Source organism: Alligator mississippiensis, chromosome 4, assembly GCF_030867095.1.
Source record: "Alligator mississippiensis isolate rAllMis1 chromosome 4, rAllMis1, whole genome shotgun sequence".
Classification (NCBI taxonomy): domain Eukaryota; kingdom Metazoa; phylum Chordata; order Crocodylia; family Alligatoridae; genus Alligator; species Alligator mississippiensis.
In genome coordinates this window covers 173,540,876-173,568,459 of record NC_081827.1, presented here as the reverse complement: position 1 = coordinate 173,568,459, position 27,584 = coordinate 173,540,876, and the positions used below count along the sequence as shown (strand labels likewise).

The following is a 27,584-nucleotide window of genomic DNA, read 5'->3' as shown; positions in this document are numbered from 1 at the left end:
TGGGTTTTCCCATATTTACAGCCTTGACAGAAAAGCTACCACTGCCAAGTTCTAAGGTCCTGCTCTAAAGAAAGGAGGAAAGAAAGCTTTCAAGAAAAAAAAGTTACTAGAATGTTTTTAACTTTGTAAAACAGTACGCTTAACCTTGTTCTCAGAAGTAGCTGAACAAATTGGCTAAGCTGTTTTATCCCTTCACACCCCCTCCAAAAAGGCACCTAAGACAGAACCTGGTATGAAATATGAATAATAAGTGTTAGGTAACCATAACAACAGCTGGTAGTACTAACCCCACCCCCACACAACATGCTGATTTTTTTGTGGGAGGGAGGGGCTGGGGGGGGTTAAGTTATAAAAGGTTGGAGAGCATCAATTAACGGGTTAATAACTTTTGGTCAACTGAGTGATTAACTGAAGTTTCATAATCTGACCTAATTACTAAAGAGCAGGGATAAGGAGAAGAAACGCTCAAATAAATGGCTTTTTGTGCTATCCTTGATATATTCAGTCTTTCAATATAAACTGAGTATGTTGTTTAGGTAAGGATTCCAAAAGGTATCTTGATACTCTTTGTGGCTATTTTGATAGTAATTAGGCTTGATACAAGAGATAAAAACCTTTACCTCTCTATATGGTTTTTACTATTTTCTACACCTGTAAAGTTAAAAGAAATGTTTTCTAAAAAGAGTACAACTCCAGAAGCTTCAGTCAAATAATGCTGTCGTTTTGTTTACAGCATTAAGCAATTGAGCAAATTATAAAGCAATGAAAAATAGAGGCATCTAAATAACCACATTATATTGCATTTATCTTTTATGATGCCTCACTTTGTTACCAGCAGCCTTAAAACTGGAAAACTAAAAAATAAAGCCTTTTTGTGAATACAGACACATATGCCAACTGCATATAAGCAACAAATATTGTAATTACACAAAAATCCTGAACAAACCCTCAGCCTTTGCATTGACCTTTTTACACCATTCTTACAACACAAAGGAGTGGGAAAATTTTCTCCATGTTTAGCTCAGGAATTCTTCCGCAATCACTGCAAATGCAATAGTCCCTAATATGCTAACAGAAGCTAATGAAAGTTTCAGAAACACTGCATCATGGGGGGCGGGGGGGGGAGTCAGCCATAATTCCTTCCATGCTCACTAAGTTTCAAGTAGAGTGCACCTTGATCAAACCAGAATTGGTTCTCATTAAAAAAGCTTTCACTGTGGGATCAGAATCATGGACTTAATATTGCAACATACTGGTCACCCTCAACTACCCTGATACCATTGGGTGTGGAGGGAATTGACATCTGTCTTTCCATGTAAGGGCTATAATGAATACAATACAGTTCCTTCCTACAACTCCTGTCCAGAGTTTGCATACTTGAAATAACAGAGCTTACATTTTCCCTGTAAATGAAAAAAGCTGAAACCCTTCACGGGGAGTCTCAGTATTGTATTTGCAGTCTCTCTCAGAATTCCATAAAAATGTATCATAGTCAACAATCCCCATGACCAGCTTCTCTCTGCCTATTGTGACAGCTAGCACAAGATAAAGTAACATTTCAGTGGCTCTAACATATGCCAACGAGCAGAACAGTACTAGACTGAGCACAGGATGATAGCAAAGCAAAGCCCCCTTCCCACAAAAACACTACAATCCTGCTGTTGTGTGATGAGGGAAGTGTGTGGGGGGGGGGGGAGAAGGGAAGAGAGATGAAAATGGCACATCAATTTACACACTTAAATGGACTGTTCACTAGTAAGCCAATAACAACAGTGATTGCTAACTGCAATAATTGCCTCTTTCTTCATCTTCAATTCTGCTGGTTAACTAATAGTTGAACTGTTGGGGATAACTAGTTTTAAAGAGTTTTATTTTTTAATTTACAGTACTGCCTTCATGGGCATTAACAAAAATCAGATCAAATCTGGCTCACATCCTGTACCTAGATAACAAAATGGAAGAACCAGAATTACTGGCATGGGACATGACATCAGATATTGGGATAAAGGAAACATGACAGAATGACAATCACGAATGGAAAACTGGTACTGAAGGGTATATGCTGTTTAGGAAACAATGCTAGAGGTGGTAAGGTAACAATGACATGATAGTCTATACAGAAATAAAAAGGGATAACTTAGACAAAACAGAACCAGTTTGCTTTCAAACTGCTTTAGGGAAGGACATTAAAAATAGTTCTATTGTAGTAGAATTAGAAATACACTACAGACTCTTGGAAATGGATGTCTAATATTATTAGTGAAATTAATATTGCTGGAAATTATGTCATTGTACAGACTTGCTTCTCTGATACAGACTAGAGAACAAATGTAACTCTTCATGGCAAGACACAGATATTCCTGGATGTGATAGCTGAGAGATTTCTTCACAAAGCAGTCACTGAATCAACAAAAGGTGATGTTATTTTAGATTTTGCTCTGGGGCATAGTGAGGACATTACAGAATAGTTTATTTTAGAAAGTAATCTTGCATAAAGTGATCATAAATTGGTTAAATTAAATGACAAGGAAAGATAAAACACAAATAGGTTTTGTAACTAAGGATTTCAATTTCAGAAGGCTAAATTTTGAGGAAATAAATCAGTGACCTCTTCTATGCAGGTGACTTCAAGGACCTGGATATAGAAGCCACTTAGAATTTGTTTAGAGCAAATGTGCAAAAAATATCTGAAACTTGCTTCACCAGAAATGGGAGGTGGATGAGTGGGAGGCAGGGGAAGGAAACAGACCACAGACTACGCTGGGAAGGGCTTCAGATCCAATGGTATGGATAACCACCTCAAAAAGAACATCACAAGTAGGCAGAGAGCCTACAAGAAGTGGGGGGGAAAAAGTCTGATAAACAATGAAAGCTGTGTTCAGAGGTCAAGATTTTTAGGGCTAAGGAAAGAATTACCAAAATTCAAGTGGAGTCAATCTATATAAAACAAATTAAAATGAACAACAACAGACTTTTTAGTAATATAAAAAAATGGGGATGAGATCGGAATTAAAGATAATCTAGGTATGCTCCAAAAAAATAAGTGAATAATTGTCTCGGTTTCCAATAAGGACAATGATGTTGACGACGGGGACCAAGGCAGACTGGCCAAAGGGAATAAGGGCAGGAAAATGGCAGTTACAACACACTTAGGGGGCATATCTACATGAGATGCTTAATGCACAGTAGATGAACTCTCTTGAGCATTAGCATGTCACAGCAAAAGCTGTGCTAATGCGCTGAGCAGTAGAATTAGTTTACTACACACTGCATCACAAAATGACTGTGTGCCTTTGCTACTGTTCATTTATGTAGTAACCTGTATTAGAGGTACTAAACTTAATGTACAATAGCTTAGGCACATTAATGCACATGTAGACACACAGGTGGAAGCAAAACTCGAAGAGCTTAATGCATTCAAGTTGCGGGAACCAGATACTCTCCTTCTCAGAATACTAAAAGAACTTTTTAGTATTCTGTAAAGTACAGGCCCAGTAGCAAGATTTTTCATAAATCTATTATGTCATGGTTGGTACTGTATAGTTTGAGCAAATGTACTACATATAGTTAAACAGAAAAACAAATGGTTTGGGCAACTGTGGGGGGGGGGAGAGAAGACGTAAACACGAGGGAAGGTGAAGTGCTATTTAAGCTAAAGGAAAACGTTGGGCCAAGAACAAATTTAATATAAACTGGCCATGAACAAATTTAGGCTAGAAATCAGAAGAGGAATTTGTTTTAGAACAGTCTTCTAATAAGCTTATAAGGCAAGAAACCTAACCAGTTTTAAGACAGAACTTGATAAATTTATGAAAGATTCCACAACATGGTTGCTGAGATATGGACTCAGGGACCTAGAAGATTTCTTTTAGTTCTACAACCCTAAGACAGTGAAGACACAGAAAAAAAAGCCCCTATATAATTAAGCTTCACCTTCTCCTTAACATAATATATACAGTAAAAAGTATTATGGCAACTTTTAGGAGAGTGTTTTAGGAGAGCTTTGTTTTGAAGGGGCTAAGTATTATTATTGATATACACCAAGAACTGCTAAACATGATGCTGTTCCCTGAAACACACAAATAACAATGGAGTTTTCTTCAAAGTTATTTTCTGCACAAAATCACTCTGCAAAGTTTTTACTATGCAGAGACATGTATTAATAAGTAGCATTGGCAACCTACTTACTACAATGAAACCTAATATAAAATGTTATGAACAGTAAACACTACATAAAACAACATTCTAGAAATGAGCTGAAGTACAAATATCAATTACAAGTTGCTACCCTTAAAATCCCATATATTAGAACAGAAACATGACAGGATTTTAAAACACAAGAAATAAGAAATTCTCAATACTGCTGCTGCTTTGCTTTCCCCCCTCCAACTCAAGCTATATAAATGAGAGGTAGGCACAAGGAAATTCAGTTAGATGTTAAATCGGGGTGAGGAGAAACAGGGAAATCTCTTTATAGGTTTCATTTCTTTTTTCTTTTTCAGATGGTCAATAATAACCCACTCTTGTTTGTTTCTCACTCTGCCCAATCCCAGTCTGTTGTAAGGACAGTTCACTAATTCTCCTTCAATGCTTCATCCTGGGAAGCATAAGTTAGAGGGGGCAGATGTATTATCTGGGAAGCTTTCCAAATTCATTAGCTTCTTGGCACCAATGTTTCACTGTGTCCACTGCCAGAACTGAATGTCATGCCCACAAAAAAATCTAGCTCCTGGAGGGAAAGAATTAAGAAAACGAGGCACTCAAATAGTGGCTGCTGGTCTCTTCATTCTTCATGAGCAACTAAGAGAACCATGGTATAGCCCAATGATGACCAGATCAAACTTCTTATTCCCAGATACACCATTGGGTTTCTGCAAATATGTGGAGATGCTTCATTATGAAGAGGGCTTGAAAAATGTGCATACGCTAGCTGTAAGGCCAAATCTAGGACTCACAGACAAACAAGAAAGAAGGGTGTAGGGCAGGGGTGGGGAATTATTTTAGGTGGAGGGCCACTTAACAAGTTTTGGTGAACCATTGAGGACTGCCTGGGTAGTCCCACCCCTTTGTCATCATCTTGGGACCAGAAGTCCTGCCCCCTAACCTTCGTCACTGTAAGTCCCTCCCCTTGCCCCCCCCAGAGATACTCCTTTGAGGGGGAGGGTTGCCATCTTGGAACCAAACCAAAACCAACCAAATCATACAGTAGAAGTCAAACACCTACTATAACATGTTTTAAGTTTATTATGAAAAATATTTTTGTCATGATTTGTGTTTGCGTACTGTATATAGAGGTGATTGCATAATAATGCGAAAATAAATTCTTAGTCTTGTGTATTGTGGGGGGGTGTATGGTGGAGTGTCAGTGTGTGTGTGGGTATGGGTATGTATGGTGGGCTGTTGGGGGGTGTGGGTGTGTGTGTGGTGGCGTGTGGGGGGGCTGGTGGAGGGTTGTGACAGTGGAGTGTGGGTGTGTGAGGGAGAGTGGGGGGTTGTGGAGATGCCTGTATTCTCCCCAAGGCACAGCAGCAGCAGGCAGGGTGCTCAGGGCGCAGGCACCCTGTGGGGTGCAACTTGGGTCAGTGCTGCACATTGCAGTGAGAAATGCAGCCTCTGCCAGGCCATCTGTATCCCCAGCACTTTCTACCACTCACATGCAACCCCTGCATTTGCTGGGCACAGAGGGAAGCCCCGCACACTGGAGCCAGCTGCCTTTCCCGCCCCCCAGGAAAGGTACCTGGGGCTTCCCTCCTCTGTTGTGCAGCCTTGGCAGGGAAGGGAGCTAGCTCCAGTGCCTGGGGCTTCCCTCTGTGCCTGGCAAGTGCAGGGGTTTTTTGCGAGTGGCAGGGAGTGCTGGTGATACAGATGGCCTGGCGGATGCTGCTACATGGAAAATTTACAAATTTATTATACTTGTCAATGTATAGAATCTAATTATTGGAGAGTAGTCTTATATTTGTCCCCCTACTGCTGCAGTGGGGCAAGCAGCAAGGGGCAGGCAATGGGATGTCAAGTGACCTGACCCTTGCTCCTTCCTCCCTGTTGCCACCCACCCCACCACTTGCCCCCTTCACTGCTTGCCTTCCCCCTCACAATACCTGTGCCCCCCTGCACCTTGGCCCCTGCCACTTGCCTCCCAGCTCCTGCCCCAGCCCACCATTTGACTTGCCAGTCCCTGCCCCCCCCTGCATTGGGCCCCTCTTGCTGCCCTCCCCCCCCCCACTTATCCTCCACTGTGGCTCTCGCCCAAAGCATAAGGTCATTCCAGCCCCCTGCCCAGCCAGGCAGCCCTGGCCCTGGCCTGGAGCCAGAGTAGGGACCAGAGCTGGTGCTATAGCTGCATGATTATATATAAATGTTTATGTAATATCAGCAAGATAATTAATATTTATTTTTGAAATAGTACAAATGTTACCAGCCTTATGTACATATACCTTTTAACAACAGAAATCAATTTATGACCTGTATTTTAAAAAAGGAGCCCCAAGCACCCCCAGCAGCCAGGGAGCTTTGGAGGGAGTATCAGAAAGCTCCACGTCTCTGAGGATGCATTGGATTTTAGATGTAAAAACATCTATCAATCAAGGGTAAATCATCTCCAACCTGTAAGATACGTTATCTCCCCATATTCACAAAAAGGGCTTGAGATAAGACTGGGCTTCTCATTTACATCAGTGCAAAGTGACATTGGTGCACAGTGGTTGCATCTACAATTGCACTTTACTGTGCAGAAGAGTAATTGGCTCCACAGCAAAAAGCATCACCATATGCCGCACATGCACCGGTATTAGGATACAGAAAACTAATTAACTCTCCCATAAGAAAGTACTGTTGGGGACAGTACTATCTTATAGCAGTCATTTGCTGAACTGAGACATACCTGTAGATGGTGACCAGGTGGAGGCCAGACTCCTGCCTGCCACCTAGCTCCACAGCTCCACAGAGTCAGCACTCTCATACCCCAGCCAGCCCCTCTGCTGCCTGACACCACCACCTGGAGCCCAGGGTTGACCTTCCCATCTCCCCTGTCAGTCCAAGCCTGCTCTGCCCTGGCTCAAATTTCTGCAGTCTCAGGCACATGTGTAGATGTTGCACCTGACAGCAGTTTACTCCAGCTCCAACAGCTCCAGGGTTTATTATTGCACCTTACTTTCATGTCTAGATGCACCCAGTGGCTATTAAATACTAATAAGTCAGGATTTAGCACCAATGCTGCACTAGTGTGAAATCACTGCAACAAGATGCAAGACAAATAAGGAAGAACTAGGCCACAGCAGTTAAGACTTCTCTCACTTAAGGCTTTTCTCAAGCTGGAAAATGCAGGAGAGGGTTCTAACTCATAGAAGAACTCTACAACAGGGACATGGAACGTGGCAGATGAGGAAGATGAGCAGGTAGACATAAAAACGTTACTTTTTAGTAGGACATAGATCTGGAACACCCTATAATTACTGATGCCAACATTGCATCATTTTTAGGATAAGTACTTCAGCCTGCAAAAATGCTTCTTCATATATGCCTACTTAGGTCCACTGTAAATTGACACAGCCAATATATTCACTCTTTAAAAGAGGGTCTTCAAATGAAACAGCAGCAGAAATGAAGAAAACAGAGGCATTAAACACAGCTATTAAAAATCCTGCATTGCTTTATTTAATGTTACACTAGTAAATCTTTTGCCAGATTCTTTTCCTCTTTGAATTAGCTTTACAGAATTTCAAGCAGAACAGTGTTTACTAATGCCTAGAATCAGGAGAATATTCCAGCAACATAAAATTATCATGGGCAAAGTTTATGTAGGGGAAATTTAAAGAAATCCTCCACAAGCATAAGGTTGTGCAGCAGCATGCTCTCAATCACATCAAGAAAAGCAGAACAAATATACCCTTGAGTATCTTGGATAGAAAGGTGTGTGAACTCTATGGATCAGATTCTGTTAATGCTACAGATGCTTCTTCTGTTCCCATAGCATATGGCAATTGTAACACTCCATCAGCAGGCTGGTGAAGGATTCACAGTCTGACATAAACCTAGTGTCATGGCTTCTGTACATCTCCCTACCTCTGGGCATAAGGAATGTATCTGGAGGATACCTTTACCTCTGCAAGCCCTGGATGTCAGAACCCCCTACCCTCAACCTGTTGGCAGATGTAGATATATCATAGCAGATATGAAGCTTCTCTAACCCACACTAGAAATTTTGTAACTGGGAGGAAAGGGCTGCTAAGTAAAGGTGTTGCAAACTTCAGCTGTTGTGAAACCTCTCCAGCAGAGGTGCCTGTACGCCCATCTTCGCTGCAGGAGCAATGCTGTGGGGCTACTTCTACTGCCAAGGCTCAAACTCCATGGGGGTGGCGACACAATTCTGATGCCCCTAATAGGGTGGTGCCCAGGGCTGGTGCTTCATTTGCCCACCTCAATTTATGCTACTGCTTTTCAGTTATGGAGCATAGTTTGGACACATCCCCAAGATCAGAGCTTACTCTACCGAGGCAGAACCCTTCTTATTGACCTGCAGCATCCCTTATACCAGTTGACTGATAGGGGTATAAAAAGAGGTCTGTCAGGGAGTCCCTTTATATCCAGAATCATCTGCAGTATTAAACTAGGCATCAGAACCCTGAAGAGGCCCCCCAGCTGGACACTGACAAAGCTGCTCTGTTTGGTCTCAACTTTCTTTGGTCTAGGTAGGCTGAAACACTCTTTCCTTGGATCCTCTGAGCCTCTTGCACATTTCCAGGATACAGCTCCCTTCACAAAACTAGGACCACATGGCCAATTTGCTGTAGGACCTTAGGACAAGTGATGACATTGCACACTCCCAGTAGTCTAAGTACATTTTTCCCCAAAACACCACCTCCTGGGTTTAAACCTCTGAGCTTACACTTCACTTTTCAGAGATGCATAATCAGGGACAGTTCTAGGGTCGGGGGAGAGGGTGAAAGGTGTAACTGCACTCCCCTTTTGATTCCTGCTCTAACTAAAGTTTAAAACCAACTGCCCAGGAGGGGCAGTGGCATTTCTACTGAGGCAGTACTGGGTAGAAACCCAGTAATCAACTGAATTCGTGGCTCACTATGATCTACCCAATTCCTGCTATGCTTTTTTCATTTCACAGGTGGTAACGATCCTCTCTCTGTTTTAATGGTCTTGATCAATCTATCCTTTCTCCTGAAATTTTGCTGTCTGTTAGCCATTCCTGGTAATATCTTTCTTGTATTTCACAGTCTTGCAGATTGTTCTCAGCTCTACCTAAAAACCTTAACTCAAATACACATCCCTATAAAGTTAAATTTGTTTTTGTTTTAATCTTAAACTGAATAATACAGCACTAAGTCCCTAGCATATTAGTAAAGCTTCTAGTTTCTTTTTAACTGGAGAAAAATGTGTGCTGTATTTTATGTGATATTGCAGCATGCCATCTGCACCCCCTTTTCAAAATCCTAGATCTACCTGTGCACACAACAGGTGAAAAACAAATGAATTCACTGACTTGAGAGTGCAGATAGAAGTAAAAATTGAAATCTCTCCAATGCCTTTGAAGCTGTATAAACAATTTTAAAAGCAGCTGAAGCACTCCAAAATAGTACCTCTTGAAATTAGGTACTATTTTGGAGCAGTCTGCTTCAAGACTATATTTTCAGGGATAATTTCCATAGTTGGTGACTAGAGAAGTGTGTGCACAAGGACAGGGAACCCATAGATCCCCCAGAATCCCACAGCACTCTGCTCTCCATCTCCCCTCCATGGGTGACAGAAGAGTGGGGTGGACACTGACAGGCTGACTGAGTGTGAGCCTGTGAGACTGTCTTGTTGCCAGGCCTGACTCTGGTGCTTGGGGCACTGCTGGGCCCCTGCACTTATTGCCAAGATACCCCCTGCCCTCTGCTCCACCAGACTCATGTTTACCCCTGCACTCACTGCTACTACCCAATCCCTCCCTCTCTCTCTCCCCTTCAGGAACTGGGGGAGAGGAGAGGGTCAGGGGACAGGAACCAGAGAGACAGAATTCCAATGGCAGGGAGACCCTGACAGTGCTGCAGACCCTTGTGCCCCCTATATGGCAGTTTTGAAGTGTTCCAGCTGGCAGGGGAAAGGGGGGCATGACAGGGACTGAAGCCATGTCCCTTGGCTGAAATATTACTCTTGAGAAACATTTCCAAGCCCATTACACCTGGAAATATTTCAAAAGTTACTTCCATCTGTACCATTAAGGTCTTTACTTCAGCTCCAGAAGGAATATGCAGAACTAGACAAAGTAATAAAGACACCTATATGTGTTTAGTTATTTCTGTTTCCTCATTAAGTCAGAGTCATCTAAAAAATCCAAGACGCGCATTCTTGCACATGATTTCTCTTCCAAATTAGTCTCTCATCCTTGTTCACTCTGTTCTCCTCCCCAGTCAGTTTTCTTTAATTATGTCAAATATTTCAATGAGAAACAGTACCCTAGACTAGTGGTTCTCAACAACCAGTGGTCTGCAGCTCACAAGTGTGCCACAAGGACAAGTACAGAGGTGTTGCTGATCTCCCCCAAAGTTCTTGTGGTGTCAGGCAGTGTCAGACTGAGTTGGCATACTGCTCCATATGGGCTACCTCCTGAACTGGAAATAATATTGCACAAAGGTGAGTCACACGGCAGATAGGCTGATGAGTTCTGCTGAGAGGCAGAGCTAATTAGCTCAGTTACAGTGCCACATTAAAGCAGTTATGCTGCTTCTGATGCAGTATATAGTACAGACAGAGCTAGCTTGGGTAACCCTACATACTGTTGCCATCTACCAACATAGCACTGTGCTAAGGGATATCTGCATGACACTGGATAGATAATGCCTCATTCTGGACAGCATGCAGACCACACTACAGATGTGGAAGTGCACCATGCGATCAAGACGTTGATAAGTCCAGCCAAACATTACAAAAACAGGCCCCTTTTGTTCCATTTGTTAGCATGAAACTTCCTCATGATCTGCAAGTCCCTTGGATTGTTAAGTTCTATCACAAGCACCTAGTTATTTTCTTCTTCTTCTTCCAGGGAATTCTACTACTGTAGATCCTACCCCCATAGAGTGAAGATGGAGAAAGATGGCTTCCCCTGGTCTTCAGCCACCCTCATGTTTTCTCAGTGCTATGTCTATTTCATTTGGAGGCACCACTCTGTAAGCACAGGGGACATGAGGCAGTATACAGTAAAAGGCAAGCACATAAGACAAAAAAGATAGGCCATTCATAAAATCAAGCTGGAGTTCATAAATTTATCAGGAGATAATTAGGAAGCTTTTCTCTGTCTTGTTCACCATTTTCTCATCCCTTTCTGTATCACTTGGAGATGCTTTGCATACAGAGGGTGCCATGCTGGCCCCTTTAAAATCAGTGTGAGTTTTACCATTCAAGGGGACAAGAATTTCAGAACTCTCTCAGGGTCAAAAATAAAAAGAGCCAAAAATGATTATTTTTGGCCAGGAACAACTTTGCACTATTAGTAATGTTTTCACAACCAAGCACTGGCATGCAAAAATTACAGCTGGAAAGATTTGGGGGGGGGGGGGGGGGTTGTAAAATGAACCTACTTAGAGTTAAAGTGACTGCTTGCTCCTTACTCTGCTATCATCTAGCCAGGTAATCCAGGACTATTGTTAAAAGAGTAAATGGATGGATTAGCTCTGTTTCCTACTCCAAACCTTGGCAGTAAAGATGATCAGTAAGGACTGCCAGCCATGCACTCAAAGAAGATTATGAATAAGAAGTTGCAATTTACTCAAATTCAATGATACAGCAGGTTTTGTTAATTCCAAATGGGCGTCTAACAGCAGTCTGAGGAACAAGAACTGATAAATATAAATGTCTAGCTTGCCTCCTCCTGAGTCAGTGAAAAATCTAACGTGTTGCAGAAATACACAAAATCTGGTAGGGCAGAAAGATTGCTGTATCAGTCCCATTTTGTACAGCCCTTTTAAAATAATCAATATCTGGAATTCTCTATTTGCATTTCTTTAGCTATATCAGGGAATACAGGGACCCAACAAGTATTCTCATTTGTTTTCTAACCGATTTCATTACTCCCTCCTTGTCTCCAACAGGAACAACTGCCATCAAAATAATCTTAATTCTGCTTTCTCCTTCACATTTTACTGTCTAAGTTTGAGTTAGCAAACATGGCTTTTTCCAGCATAAAAGTTTTAATTTTCATTGCTGTAATGCAGCATGTTAAAGGATCATATTCCTCCTTTAGATTCAATACACAAAAGCTGGAGGCCCAGGATTTATTCCCTTAAGTCTCAAAGCTATGAGGGAAAGTAATAGTACTCTTTATCAGGATACCATTAAGAGTTACAGCAGCTCTGAAGTTCCGTTTTACTTTGGCTGGTCCCTTAGGCCTGGTTTATACATGTTCCTTCTACCGCTGTAACTACGTTGGTTGAGGGCGTGATTTTTATGGATGCAGTTATACCAGTACAATCCCTAGTGAGGAAACAGTCATACAAGTAAAAACTGGCTTATAAATTTATTCCTCTACAAGAAGGATAATAAACTATACCAGCATATGCATATTAATATCAGTAAAATTGGGACCACTTTATATTCTTATAGCTGAAGCACTACAAACTGCACACAGAGAAAAGCTATTAGAAAAATATACAACTTTTCAGCAACATCTTTGCAGTAGTTTAACTTTTGGTAGAACAAGATCAAGCTTTTGATTCATAGTTCCAGTTCCGTTGCACTGCATAGTCCATGTTACAGTGCCTACTTTAGACCTTATTGATTCTAATCCTACAAAGAAATATGACTTATCTGACTGCAAGGGAGAAAAAGACCACAAAAGAGGCACCTTCCCATATACCCACAGACTCATTTTAGGCTTTCCAGTTGCCTCTAGATTTTCAGGTGTTAATTTCTTTTACAGACCTATATTCCCAGAAGAAATACTCTAGCCTGAGAAACCAAAGCAAGATTTAATAGAGCTTTAAAAAAGGATCACTCAAAAAAAGAAAAAAAACCTAATGAACAAAATGTAATAAGAGATATCAAAGCTCCCTCGCCAAAATTTGAACGCTAAGTAGATGGTACCAGTCTAACATGTTTTTCTGGTAAGGATTATGGTACCTAACTTCCACTGAAAGTCCATGGGAACCGAGTGCCTCAAGTCCTTAGTGGTGAAAAGGACAGTTTTTGTGCCATTTTCCAGTTGGTCTAATACAAGGTATCATTTTGGAACCAAGAATTCTAGTTTTTTGTATGTCTTCAAGTCCTTAGGCCCCTTTCAAAGCCCAATTTTAAAAATGTCTACATTTAAGGGAGCACTTCTACAAAACTATGAGACTCCTTTATCAAGGGAGGAGAATGCCTCTTGGCCACCCATCTATCTGTACAACATAATCTTGTGACTAGGGCTATCAAGACTATAACAGACATTTTAAGTTTATTCACATATTGGCTCTATTATGCTTACTGGTACTTTTATGGTGACACTGTTTTACATCTCTACAGACAGGTGTTTGGGAAAATTAGACATTAAAATAGAAATAGGAAAGCTTTTTTAGCCCATTTTGCTAATTAATATGTCAAAGCTCATAAAGAAGAACTCATCAGCTTTTCTCCAGCACTGCATCATCTTAAAAAGCTGTGTCAGCAGAGACCTCAGCAGACAGTCAATACATATTAAAAGAGTTCCAAGCAGTAAATCAAAACAAAAGACGAATGTAAGAAAAAAGGAAAATAAAACACCAATAGCTGCAAGCCATCTGTGCATGATTTTATAAGACCAAGAAAATGTGATTTTTAATTTTTACATTAAGTGTAATCTATAAATGACACCTTCCTACCCTGTCTGTAATTGATGTTCTAGTTAAGGAAAATGAAAAGCTAAATTTAAGGCAGAGCTTATATAAAGCTGAGATCTGGGATATTGACTTCTTGGATTTTGGGGGTGTCTTACATTTTCAGATGAAGAGGCATTGTTTGTCAAAGTGTCTTTCTGACTTTGAAGCTGAGTTCTAGAGAGTGCAGTAGTTTACTCTGGTAAGCACAGCATGAAGCAACAGGAAGGAAACTACTCAAATTCCTTCCAAAAGGATACCCCAGTGCACACAAGATGAGAACCCATGTTCTTTCTCCTCCTATGAGCAGAAAGGTCATAAAAAAAAAAATCGCTACAACTCATCCTCAGTCATACTATGTACAGAATGGAAGCGTATGTCCCGAGAACCAGAACTTACTAATGTATTTCTGATGGTAGCAGTGTGGGAGGGTGAAATCCAAGGAAACACTTCTCTGGCATCTTACAGTAGGAATGCCTCAGAAATACTACATTCAGGGGAATCCAGGCATAGTTCTAAAGCACATCTATTTATTAGGGAAAAGTGAGAGTTCTCTGTGGATGAAATAATCATGAAGACAGAAAGAGAAAGTTGTAGGTATTCATGCTTTGAAAGCCTTGATCTTGGAAAGAATTGTTGAGAAAATTTATGTAGTTGGAGGCAGATTTAGGAAACCAAATATGCAACCATTTCTACCATGAATTTGAAAATAGTGTAAGTGTGGCAATCAGACCAAAAACTGAGACTAAATAGTAGAAGGGCTTTCCACCCACAGGGAACCAGGCCTTCCCTTAAGAAAATTACTGAGCTATATATTTTATAGAACCAATCATGTTGAAGGAGAAATAGCATAACTGCACTGATTGTCAGTATATGATAATTAATCACTGGAGAAATATATTTAATATCCTTAAGTCTAGAGTGGGTAGAAACTCCTCTTTTGGTAATAAGAAAACAACAGGCTGTTGTGCTTCCAGCAGCCAAAGAGACTGTAACTTCAGCCTCAATATATTCTTATAAAAAGAACTACTGGGAAGAAAAAGCAATGGAAGAAATGGAAACACAAAAGCAGTCTTACAATCAGAGAAGAAAAAAGTGGGGAGGGCTGGAAGAGACCTCAGGAGCTCGTCCAAGTCCAGGTCAAGTCAGGATTATCTCTGTCTGTAACATCCCAGACAAATGTTTGCCTAACCTGCATTTATAATTTTTCAAAGACGGAGATGCTATCCCTTAGGTAGTAGTTTCTAGTGTTCACAGTTAGAAATTTCTTTGTGTTATATAACATAGATCTCCCATGTAGCAATGTAAGTTAATTACTTCTTGTCTTTGTGCACTGTGGACAGATTGCTATCCTCTCTATAACAACCCTTTTATAATATTTGAAGACACTTTCCAAATCCCACCTTCTCCATATTAAATCCCAAATTCTCTAATCTTTCCTGATATGTCATGTTTGCTAGACATATAATAATTTATGTTGCTTTCCTCTGGACTCTCCAATTTGTGCGTATCTTTCTTAAAGTGTGGTGCCCAGACCTGGACCCAGTAGTCCAGGTACACAGAGGTGGTTAGCTCTGTTAGTCTGAAGTCAGTCAGAAGGTAGGGGAGGATGGTATCTCAGGGCACCTATACATGAGCAGGGAGGCTGCTTCAATGCATGGGAATTTCAACGCATCGGAGCAGACTCAATTAATCGAGTCTGCTGAAGCTTATATTAGTCACTCAAACAGCCTCCCATGTCTTGTATATTAATGTCCCCATGCTTCAAAATGGCAGTGGGGGCACTTTAACTAAAGCCTGTTTGGAAAGCTTTAGATAAAGAGCCCCTGCTACCATTTGGAAGAGTGGGGACACTAATACGCGAGATGCCCTGGGCACTTTAATTAGAACAGTTCTCAGAGCTGCTCTAACTAAAGCACCTCCCCCTGTCCCAGCCACTTCTGAAGCACATGTATAAACGCCCTCAGCGACTAAGCAGTTCAGGGACACATGAGCTTTCATAGGCAATAACCTTCATCATAGCATCTAACAAAGTAGGTTTTTGCCTATGAGAACTCATGCCTCTCTGAACCTGCCTCAAGTGCCACTCTGCTCTACCTTCTGCCAACACTTCACCAGTGTTGAATCACTTTCACAACATGTATACAAAATTCCTGTTTATACAGTATTAGTTTTCCTTGAAATAACATTACACTGTTCATTCTCAATCAACCTGTGATCAGTTATAATCCCCAGATCTTTTTCTTCAGTACTGCCATGCCCCATTTTGCATTTGCATTTGTACTTGAAGACAGACCAACAGACTTCCTCAGGGATCTATGCTTGCTCCATACAATTTTTTCACCAATGACCTGCCATAAACTCAGTTATGGAAATTCATCTATGCTGATATCTGCTGTGGATTCTAGGCCTGGACTTTCTCCAGTCTAGCCTTTCTCTGACTTCTACCCCACCAACTTGGTATCAGTTACAAATGTAATACGTGTATTTTCAATTGCACCCTCTAAGTCATTAACTAAGAAAATGAGCAGCCCCAGACCGAGGACAGACTCCTAGGGAACTTGCAATTTATACCTCCCTATCAGTTTGGTAATGAGCCAGTGCTGACTATTCTTTGATCATGTTTATCCAATCAATTATGCACCCACCTTATATCAGCTTTGCCTACATCATATTTTCTTGACTTATGTAGAAGAATGTTGCAGAAATCAACATCAAACACCTTACTCAAAGTATATCATAGCCACTGCTCTCCCACCCATCCACATGACCTGTGATCTTGTTGCAGAAAGAAATCAGGTTGCTTAGGCATGATTTGCTCTTGACAAATCCAAGTTGGCTGTTACTTATTACTTTGTTACTCTCTATGTACTTACAAACTGATTGGTTGATGATATGCTCTGGTATCATTTCAGGTATTAAAGTTAGACTGACTGCTTTAATTCCCTGGGTCCTCCTTTTCCCCTTTTAAAGATGGGCAATATGTTGCACTTTTCCACTCTTCTGGGACCTCACCTGACCTCCATTAGTTCTCAAAGATAATAGCCAACGGGTCTGCAATTATTTTTGCCAATTTTTGAGTACTCTAGGATAGATCTTATCAGGCCTTGCTGATTTGAAAACATCAAGTTCATCTCTGTAATCTCTAACTCAATCTTTCCTTAGTCCACGCTGTGTACCTATCCCTCTGTCCCTACTAATAACTGTGCTTATCATCTGACAGGTGAAGACTGAAGTAACAAAAGACATAAATATTTCAACCTACTTCTCATGACCTATTATTAGCAATCCCTCCTCATTCAGTTAGGAACCTACGCCAGGGTGTCAAACTCACCTTGCACCTTGGGCCAGATCTAGACAATAGGTCTGGATTTAGAAAGAAGCCCAATGGCAACAGAGCAAACACCAGAGGCAGTGTGGTCAACAATGGAGACAGAAGTGAAAACAGCATGGGGTAGTGTCAGCAGAGCCCTTGTTCACCCCTTTGGTGCTGCAGGTTATGCCCAACAGGGCCCAGTAGTCCCAGATTCTGCAGCAGCTCCCTCACCACCCCGGTCACAAATTCCCTGGCCTGCCAGGAGCTCAGTGGGCCAGAAGGAACGACTCCATGGGCCAGATCCAGCTTTTGGGTCATATGTTGGATGCCCTTGATCTATGCTTTCCTTGGTCTTGTTCTTATTTTTAACATTTATAACATGGCTTTTGTTGTTGTTGTCTTTTGTCTCTTGCTATCAGTATCTCAATTTGTGCCTTGGCTTTTCTGATTTTGTCCTTGCATAAGTTACTATGCTCTTAGCCATATAACTAAGAATGTGTGTGCATTGAAATTACAAGTCACTGAAGAAATTATGAATTAGTCAAGCAGATCTCTTGTTATACTTCTTACCTTTCCCCTTGAATTGAGATAACATGTGCTTGTGCCCTTAATATTATTTCTTCAGGGATGAGCAACATACTCACATTCTTATTTTCCTTAGTTATGCCTCCCATGGAAACTTTCATACCAGTTCTTCAAGTTTGTTAAAATCTACTTTTCCTAAGTCCAATATTTTTATTCTGCTGTTCTCCTTGAGGATCATGCACTTCATCATTTCATAATCACTGTCACCCTACATGCTTTCCACTTTCAGATTTTCAACAAATTCTTCATTAGCAAGAAGCAACAATGAGAAAAGCTTCCCTCTTAGTTGGTTTCTCCACTCTTGGTGCATCTACCCATGACACTGTCACCGTAGCAACATGCTACAGTGACGTAGCATCCGCAGTCAAAAACTGTGATGCCAACTCTATGTCACCATAGCAACATGCTCCCTTGGTACAGTGTGCTGCTACAGCGATGTAGCAGCTAAAAATAACTGTGCCACCAGCACAGCCCCGTATGGGCTGTTACTGCACCATTGTTTAGTACTTCCTTTTGGAAGTAATAGGAACAACGGTGCTGTATGGGCCCATGTAGAAGAACCCTCTATGTACCAAAAAGCTGTTCCCAGTGCAATAAGAATTTTCTGAATTTTCTGTGCATTGCTCTGTTGATCTCTCAGTTGATGTCATGGAGATCAGAAGAAGAATGTTTTGCATTCAAAAGCTTGTCTAATCCTACTCCAACTCTACAGTTGGTCCAATAAAAGATACCACCCTAAGAAATCCTTGCCTCTCACACAGGATTTAAAGTCCCCCGTAACTGCCAGGCTTTGTGATTTGGAAGCTTTGGTGGTTATTTTAAAAGAGTCTCTCCTCCTTCATCCTCCTCTTTTGGTGTTCTATAGTAGCTACCCATCCTGAATTACTCTTGATGTTTTCCCCTTTTACCTTAATCCAGAAACTACCTGGGAGGGGTTTACTTCCTCACTTCATTCTAGACCTCAAAAGAAGTATATACATCTTCAGTATAAGAGGCAACATCTCCTCCATTCTTTCTTTGCTTGGCATTCCTTGACAAACTGTAACTATAGCAATATTCCAATCATATGAACTATCCCAACTGAATCATTATTATATGTATGCACTAGGACATGCAGTTCTTTCTGCTTATTTGCCATTGGTCTTTCATTAGTATCTAGAAATATTTTAGATGACTAGCTAACTGCCCCATTAATTTCCCTTTTATAACCTTGTTAAGATTTCCCATATTCTCTCCTACTCTTAATGCCTTTATTGAGGTCTTGTCACTTTTCAAAACTTTGCTAAATTGCCTTCCAAGGAATCATAGGAAAGTAGGGCTGGAAGGGATTTCACAGGTCATCTAGTCCAACCCCCAGCTCAAGGCAGGATCAGCCCTGACTAAACCATCCCAGCCAAGTGTCTGCCTAACTTGCTCTTGAAAACTTCCAAAGATGAAGATTCCACAATTTCCTTGTGTAACTTCTTCCGGTGCATTAGAATCAGAAAGTTCCTACAAATCTCCAATCTAAATTTCCCCTGCTGCAGCTCAAAGCCATTGCTCCTAATCCTATCCATTACAGCTGCAGAGAAAAGCACACCTCCAGCCTCTTTACAATCACCCTTCAGATATTTGAAGACTGTTATCACATCCCACCTTCAGCCTTCTCTTCTCCAGATAAAATAATGCTAATTCTTTCAGCCTTTCCTTATAAGCCTTGCTTCTCAGATATCTAGTCATTTTTGTCACACTCTGCTGGACTCTGTCCAAACTGTCCACATTCTTCTTGAAATGTGAGACCTTAAACTAGACACAGTACTCCAGGTGAGGCTGTGTTAGAGCTGGGTGAAATTAAGGCTCAAGAGTTACTCTAGTCCCTTGAATACTAGCCAGCATGCCTTTTTTAGGAATTAAAAAACCTTGGGGCTATTGCACCTCTCATTAGCTTATCTCTAGAGAATATGGAGAAGCATGTGTAAAGAAAAAAACTGAAGTCTTGCTAGGAACTTGATGCTGCAGCTTATTACTTGTAGCAACGGACTGCCAAGAAATTATGATGTCAATAGGCTTCATTCCAATGCTCATTGATAGGAAGGCATTCCATTTATCCTTGGCAAACTGAATGATGTTGCAATGTTTGTGATACTTCTTCTGAATAGAAAAAAGGGGGCATGCCCAAAGCCCTTTCCAGTTGATGAGTCATTTCTTGGAAGGCTTTTTACAGTTTAAGGAGAAGAAGTTGAAACTTCCTCCTCAGGCACTATAGACATAAGATATATGAGGTGACACTGGTTTCAGAATAAGATAATACAGGATCTATAGATGAGTATACAAAAACTTAGGAGTGGGGCCAGATGAAGAATTTAAAACGAGTCATTCTATTTTGGGTTTAGGATAAGGTCCTTAAGTAAGGAAAACCTAAATCAGTCATTTATATAGCAACACAGCACAAAGATGTTTAGGTTAAGAATACCATAAGCAGGTAGGATTCTGATTATTGTGCCCTTAAATTGATGTTTTTGAAGCAAAAGTGATTATGGAAGAAACTGTGGGCAGATATCTCTAAAAAACCGAGGCAGTACCATAGTTTTTGAGTAGTGAGTCAGACCTGTAAATTAGTAAGTTTTTCACATAGAAAAAGTTTGTACAGAAAATTGAAAGATAAAAAGAGGACAAGCATAAACAAGCATGAGTGGAACTATTCACACACAGAAGATAAAGAGCAGACACTGCACTAAAATATTTTCAAACATATTTCTTGGTTAAAGTGAGAGACAGACAGACAAGAGACAATAAATGACAAATAAGGTTCCCTTCTTCATAGGGATTACAAAAATTCCCACCAAATAGAACAAGTCCTGGAATGTACTGGATATTTCATAAAAATACTACTATTAAATGTAGGGATTCACCGCTAGAGATTTTGGGGGCTGATACAGATAGCCAATTTAAGAAGGCATATCGGCCAATACTAATCTGATTTCTGAAAGAGCTGCGTGCAACTGGTACATCTTTTCTGGTGAATGGGAAGGTGGGAGGGAAAGAGTGGAGGGGGCATATTAAGGCCCCTGTGGTGAAAGGGGGAGTGGGGCTGCGGGTTGGGCTGGGGCAGGTGCTGTCCAGCCAGGGCGGGGGTGGCTCCTGTCACTATGCAAACCCCGGGAGGGCACGGGGGGGGGAGGGGGTGCGGGCGCATGTGCCCACAAATCTGTGCGGGGTGGGGCAGGGTGGGCTGCAGCTGTGGGCTGGAGCCAGGGCTCTGCGGCATTCTTCCCAGCATGTGTGTGTATGGGGGAGGGGCTGGGGATGCACAGGGCTCTTCCTGGTGCGTGGGGAGGTGCGGGGGCTAGGCTGAGCTTCGCTTGGGGTGGGTGGTGGTGGCGCTGGAAAGGGGACTCTGGGGGGGTCTACAGCTACCTCAAATTTCACCATAGCCCCCTCTCAGTGTTGCTGCCACCTGCCCTGAGTGCAGCCTGGCCCAGCCCCTGCCTCACCCCATGAGCTAGGAAGAGCCCAGCAGAGCTCTTGCTTCGTCCCGTCCCATCCCCCCCCACATATACAGGAGCACCCCCTCCCCGGTGCCCTCCTGGATGAGCCACAGCTCCATCCTTGCCCTGGCTGGGCAGCACCTGCCCAGTCCCAGCCCCACTCCCTCCCTCACTGTGGGGGGGGGTGTTGATCTGCCCCTCTGCACCCCTTCCCCCCCCTCCCTTTCCACCACAACAGACTTCCCAGCTGCACGCAGCTCTCCAAGCTGCTGGGCTGTGCTCCTCACTGCCTGTGTGCCGCGCTGTGGCTGTGCGCATGCACAGGCATTTATTGGCCAAATTATTGGCCACATTAGGCTGATTTCCAATACAATCAATTTTCTTTATATAGGTGCCGATCTGATATCGGACTGATTTATCAGTGCAACTCTAATTAAATGCCCACTTTCTTCTATGTTGAGGGATAAACTTATTAGGAGAAAATAACTGGCACAGAAAAAAAATTCCGATAAAAAGTCTGTACTTGTGAAACAACTGTCTTCATGGTAAAACCAATGAATACATCAACACATTTCCTAAGCATACAAACAGGCTTAAGAAAAAAACTAAACTATTAAACAGAAAGGTGATGCTATTTCAGATCTGACAGGTGGATGAAAAATACAGCATTTAGACATATAATAAGGAGGCAACCTTGAATTTCATGGTTATTATTAATGGGACACTTTTGAATAATTTGAATTTTGTAGAAACCCTGCTCCTATGTCTGCTATGTCATGTAGCTACCGCATCGATCTTTTATGGCTATCCTAAAATCACAATCCTTTCGGATATTTATTGGAAAGTTACAGTAATACAGGAACTGCAACCTGCACAACACTACAGCTTTTTCTATAGAACTTCTATTAATTATAATGGGTATAAGACCTCAAGGTAATATCATTGAATGAAAACCTTCATTGGTTAGGAATAGAAAACTAGTTAAGAAAACTATGGCCATACTAGAAGACTATAACTTCTGCAGATGAATAAACAGGAAGAAAAGAAAGTCAAAGGTTTGGTCTGTCTTCTGTTTTTCATATTTTTGATTGTGAAAATGGAGCATTCAGTCTTTCAGGAAAAGAAAGAGAATAAAACATTTATATTGTTCAAAATGTATATGGTTTAAGTGTCTGCATTGACACAAGAAAATGTTACAGACCTTGTTCTTTACTTATTTCAACTATCATTCTGTTCATCTTTAAACAGTTATATCTTTAAAGAAACAGTTACTGCTTTTCCAGCAAATGATTCAGCTACATACTCTGCCAAGCAATAAGTAAGCCCTAATTTATCATTGTAGAAGATGGAGTAATATCATACATTAATTTGCAAGTCTTTTAGGCACCACAGTCTGCAAGCTCAGTCCAACTGCTGCTCATACATAGGTTGTTTTTATTTTTTTCAGGGCCTGAGGAAGGGAGGAGGCATAAAGATAAAATAATTTCTTACCTAATTTCTGTCCACCCAGTGAACTAACTTTGCTTTCATCTGCCACTGGAGGGGGAAAAACAGAGACAAAGAACAGGAATTAATTTAAATCTATCAAGCTTTGAAAAAATGTCAAATCATTTTAGACATGTATATCAACTCTTTACCACGTAATGGTGAATGCCTTTTCATGAAACCTTCCTCTACCTGGGATACCTCAAAACAAAGCACCTGATCTAAAGAATGGATGGGTTATTACTGGTTTCAGTGGATTCTGGATCAAGTCGTTAGCACTCACACATTCAAAATTAACTTGTCAGTAAAGCAGTGGCACACGTAAATAAAACATCTTGTCAGACAAATTATAGGACTTCTGAGAGCTGTAATATTTTCAGATGAAAGACTTCAATCCTCAGAAAGAATCCAGATGTGGGAACCCTCACATCTGAAGAAAGTACCAACGAAGTCAAAGGACCATGCAGAGAGAAAGTCTTCTTCAAAAGATCATTTTGCAAAAGCTGTCCTTTCCTAGGTTATGACTTTTTAAATACGCAGTTCCCACCTGTGCATTATATTAACCATATCTCGCCAAGAATAGATACCTACATACATAACAGAGTTTATACAGACTAGTGAAGACCTGTTTCTAAATGAAACAAAAAATTGCAATTTTTCTTAATAACTATATTTCAGTTTATTATCACATATATCTCAAGAAACTAATTAAAACCCTGTTCTAGAGGGCTGTATTGAAGAACCAATCACCATTTCTTAAAATGAATTTTATGCAAAAAACCCCTAGTGCTAATATAATGTTAAGAATGATAAACAAGCACAGGAAATGAGTGTTAAGGTTGAGAGCTTATGCTTCACCCTGCTGGCCCAGGCATACACTTGTGCTTATGGTTTAAAATGCAGGCTTTCTTTATAGCAAAATAAATTGTCATGTCATACAAAATACATTACAAACAGGAATTTGGATCACAATCTTCCTTGGAAGAGTCACTATTAAAAAGTCCCTATTTAACCACCAATGCAGCATCATAGCAATACACAACTAACTTTTTACATGGGAAGAATGTGGACTCTCAGATAAATGTGGGATAAATACTGACATGCGATAACAACCCCTGTACAGTAAGTCACAATAGGGCTTTCCAACTTCCGAGAAGCTAGAAGCCACATACCACGCAGGCTCCTTCAGACTTCTACCATGTGACATGCTGGAACGTGGGTGGCCTGGTCTGGGGGTCACCTCATGGTCAGGAGAAGCCAGAAGATCCAGGAACTGAGTTGGGGATCCAGAGGGTCAAGCTGAACACAAGGTTGAAGGGCTAGCTGGGTCAGGCATCTAGGAGGACAGGCCAGAGCCAGGTTGGGTATCCAGGGGTCAGGAGCAGCACGAGCCAAGGGGTGCAGCAGTCTAGGTTGAGCCTTGTTGTACAGACACTTGCCCTTCTGGGTCAAGAAGGTCAGCTGACCTTGGCTGGCCACTCTGGCAGCAGGTGGTGGGTATGTGCCTAGGCCCAAGTGGGGGATTCTTGTTAGTTATGTCTGCTCCAGTCTTCCACTGGGGAGGTGGCAGACAGGGTGAGCTGCCACATTAGACAAGCCAAGGCCCTGGCTTTAAGGCCATGTCCTGACACCTTGCATGCAGTGCTATCCCATCCCCCACTGCACAGGCATCGCAACTCTTGCTACTGCACAACTACCATAAGCCCACTTCTTCCCCCATTGCGTGATGCCATGCAGGCAGTGTGAGCCTCCCCTCCTCCTGTTGTCACTATGTGGACAGCACAAAGTCCTGCTGCTGCTGTGCTGGGAACATAAGCTCTCCACCTCTGGCTGTGCCGCAGAGATCCTGGCTGTCCCAGCAGCAGAACCAGAGGCAGAAGTGGCAGGCAGGTGGGTGCCAGTGGGCCATACCTTAACACCTCACAGACCCAATGTAGCTCATGGGTGGCCAATTGGACAATCCTGAGTTACAATATAGTACATGTAGTCTTTAGATCTCACTCGATGTTTATATTTTGAATAGACTCTAAAAGGTGGGCAAGTATCCAAGTTTTATAGGTGAGGAAACAGAAGAACAGACTTGTAAGGCATCTTAGTCCAAAGAAAAGACCAAAATCAAAGATAAAGTCACTACACCATTGTGGCCCCAGCTTTCCACAACCACTCTACGTACCAATTTCCTCATCAGTCAATAATTTTGATTTACTCTTCTTTACAAGGAGAGAGGCTTATGAATCATGACTATGTAACATTTGTAGATTACTGTGCAAGAGGAAACACTTTTAAAGGCCAACCACTTGCAAAAGTTGCAACAAAACTCAAGGGAGCTCAGGGCTCTATGGCTGCATAGCACATGGTCCCTGGAAGTGATGAAAATAGAGATTTCAGCATGTAGTCAAACAGGTCACCAAACTCAAAAAACACTCGACCAAGGTTTGCTGTATGATCATTCAAACAACCTCCTCCCCAAAACATTTACCTTTAAGCAGAAACCAAGCATGGAAAACTTCAGTCCCAAAGGTTAATGTTTTGACAAGTTATGATTGTGTGAAAACAAGGGATTATAATGGAAACTGATTTGCAACCTTAATTATAGCAGTCACTAATAGCAACCGCTATAATATATGGTAATTACTTGAAGCAGGTTGTATTACAGTACATAGGAGATATAAAAAATATTGAGGTTCATAGCATTTTTTTAAAAATGTTGATGACTGGGTTTGCCTGAGACAGAATTGTAAATTATTAAAAGGGATAAAAATCCATCTAACTAAAACAGACTTTCCATACTGGTTTCAGACAAAAATAAGATTTAATACTGGAGGGAAAGAAGAAGAATAAAATGTTTTTAAAATGAAAATCTTACAAGAATACACAATTAGCATTATGACTCCTGACAAATGTGGGGGGAGAAAAAAAGCCCTTTACTGGAAACAGCAGAGTGTTACTTTGACCCAGTTCTGCAGTGTCTGTATACAATGAGTGCTTCAGCGGGCTTTATGGCACTTTTACCTAAAAGCTGATTTAATTCACTTTTAGATAAAAATGCCAAAAAAGCCCCACTAAAGCGCCCGATCTATATAGAGGTTGGGTGAGCTGGGTCCAACTAATGTGATGTCTCTTCTGGGCATGCACTGGGCTCTGCACAGGGGTGTGCGGAGATTAAAGTGCTGTTTGCTTTTTTTAAATGTCTGTAAGCAGCCTATGATTTTAAACTCACAAAAACAGTAAATGCAAAAGTTCAGGTTCTCAGGCAGCAATGGTGACTCAACAACCTTACAGATATGTAATAGTCAGACAATCACATGGAAGGTTCATACTCAAGTTTGAACTGATATTTTACGCCCTCCCTCTCTCATACGGCAAATCTCTGTAATACCCATAAATCTTTGACAAACGTAAGCTTTATATAGGAAAGAGATAATCTGTTTCTTGTGTTTTTACATTGGAGACTGTAATTTGTAGTAACCAAATGGATCTGGATTTCCAGGTCCTATTAAAATTGGAATGAACAGCAACATATCATAAATTGTTTGGGAAAAAAAAAAAAATCACACTCTCAATTCATAACTAAATTTTTGGACGTAGTTTCCATTTTTTAAGGAAAAACAAAAACAGATGGCATACATTGTTTCTCCTACACATTACTCTGTGTACTTTAAAGTTGAAAGTGGATCAAATGCAACATTTTTTAATGAAGTTCATAAAAAGCTGTGTACTTAAGTAATACTAAACTATATTAATGGCTTTTTGAGTACTATACAGCCATGACAAATAAAATCTTTTCCCAATACTTTTATTTTCTTTTTAAACAAAAAGCTGTAAGATTTTCATCAATAAGGACTAACTATATGGAAGATCAATTTTTTTTCAGTTCAAAGACTGTCAGTTTAATTCAGGTGCTTTTCTGAACAGATATTTTTAAGCATGCGAACATACTATTTTTTCTAGAATCAGTACTAAGTAAAAACATGGATGAATTATTTTTGCTGAAGCATTCACAATAAACACCTCTGAAATTATCATGATGCAAACAGCCAAGGAACATTTCAGGCTGAGGGGAAAATGCTTGAGAACGTTTTGAGCCAGACAGGAATATATAAAAAATTTATAGTACAAAACCTCAAATGTAACTTTCTCTAATGGAAATACTATAAAATATATTTTAATGTAGGCAGTAGGATGTAATATCTATTTCAGGGGCCAGTAACAAACAATCAACCAGAAGTGAGTTGCACAAAGCAGTACAGTGTATGCTGTTGAAGTGTATAACCTCAAGACTGAAGAACAACTATGCACTTATTCAACACAGCACTGTCAGGGCGGCAGTCGGAGAAGGCCAAAAGTGATTAGCAACCCTCACTTTTGAGGCTTCTAACACCAGCCATGAAGCTGACTAGCTCCCATCAATTTTAAGACTTCTAACAGCATCCCTTTGACAGTTGCTTTCCCTTGATTGTTTCTATGCAGTTAACTGGAATACTATTAGGTTACTGAGTAGACAGTGAGAGTGAAAGATGCTATATACTTAGCTGATATAGAGAAAACTGAGAACATGAGAACTGCCATTTACTAGGTCAGACCACAGGTCCATCTTGCTCAGTATCCTCTCTCTCAGTGAAAGAGAATGGATGCTGAAAGGGAGAATGAGGGTGGCTAGGGACAGACACTACACATAAACCAGTTAAGTGATTAGAAACTGGTTTAAACCTGTAACAGAACAGACATTCAGTGCACATAAACCAGTTTGAAAATCACTGAAACCAGTTTGAGATTAACCTTGTTGAATGTAGTATCAGACTTAACTGATGTGGCTCAAACTGGTTTATGCAATGTCTTTCTTACACCCCTTGCTGGTTTAAGATAAACCAGACTCCCTCAGCATCCGGGCATGTTCTCTGGGCTGGGCAG

General features: G+C 41.1%; 1 protein-coding gene across 8 annotated transcripts in view; it reads right to left on the bottom strand.

Annotated features, from left to right (window-relative positions):
- Positions 1 to 27,584, bottom strand: part of PARD3B (par-3 family cell polarity regulator beta) — a 792,385-nt gene that overhangs the window by 267,813 nt on the left and 496,988 nt on the right. For all 8 annotated transcript variants that reach the window (XM_059727094.1, XM_059727096.1, XM_059727095.1 and 5 more), the window contains one exon: positions 22,680 to 22,724. In XM_059727094.1, the coding sequence (XP_059583077.1) occupies positions 22,680 to 22,724 (45 nt within the window). The remainder of the gene's footprint in view (positions 1 to 22,679; positions 22,725 to 27,584) is intronic.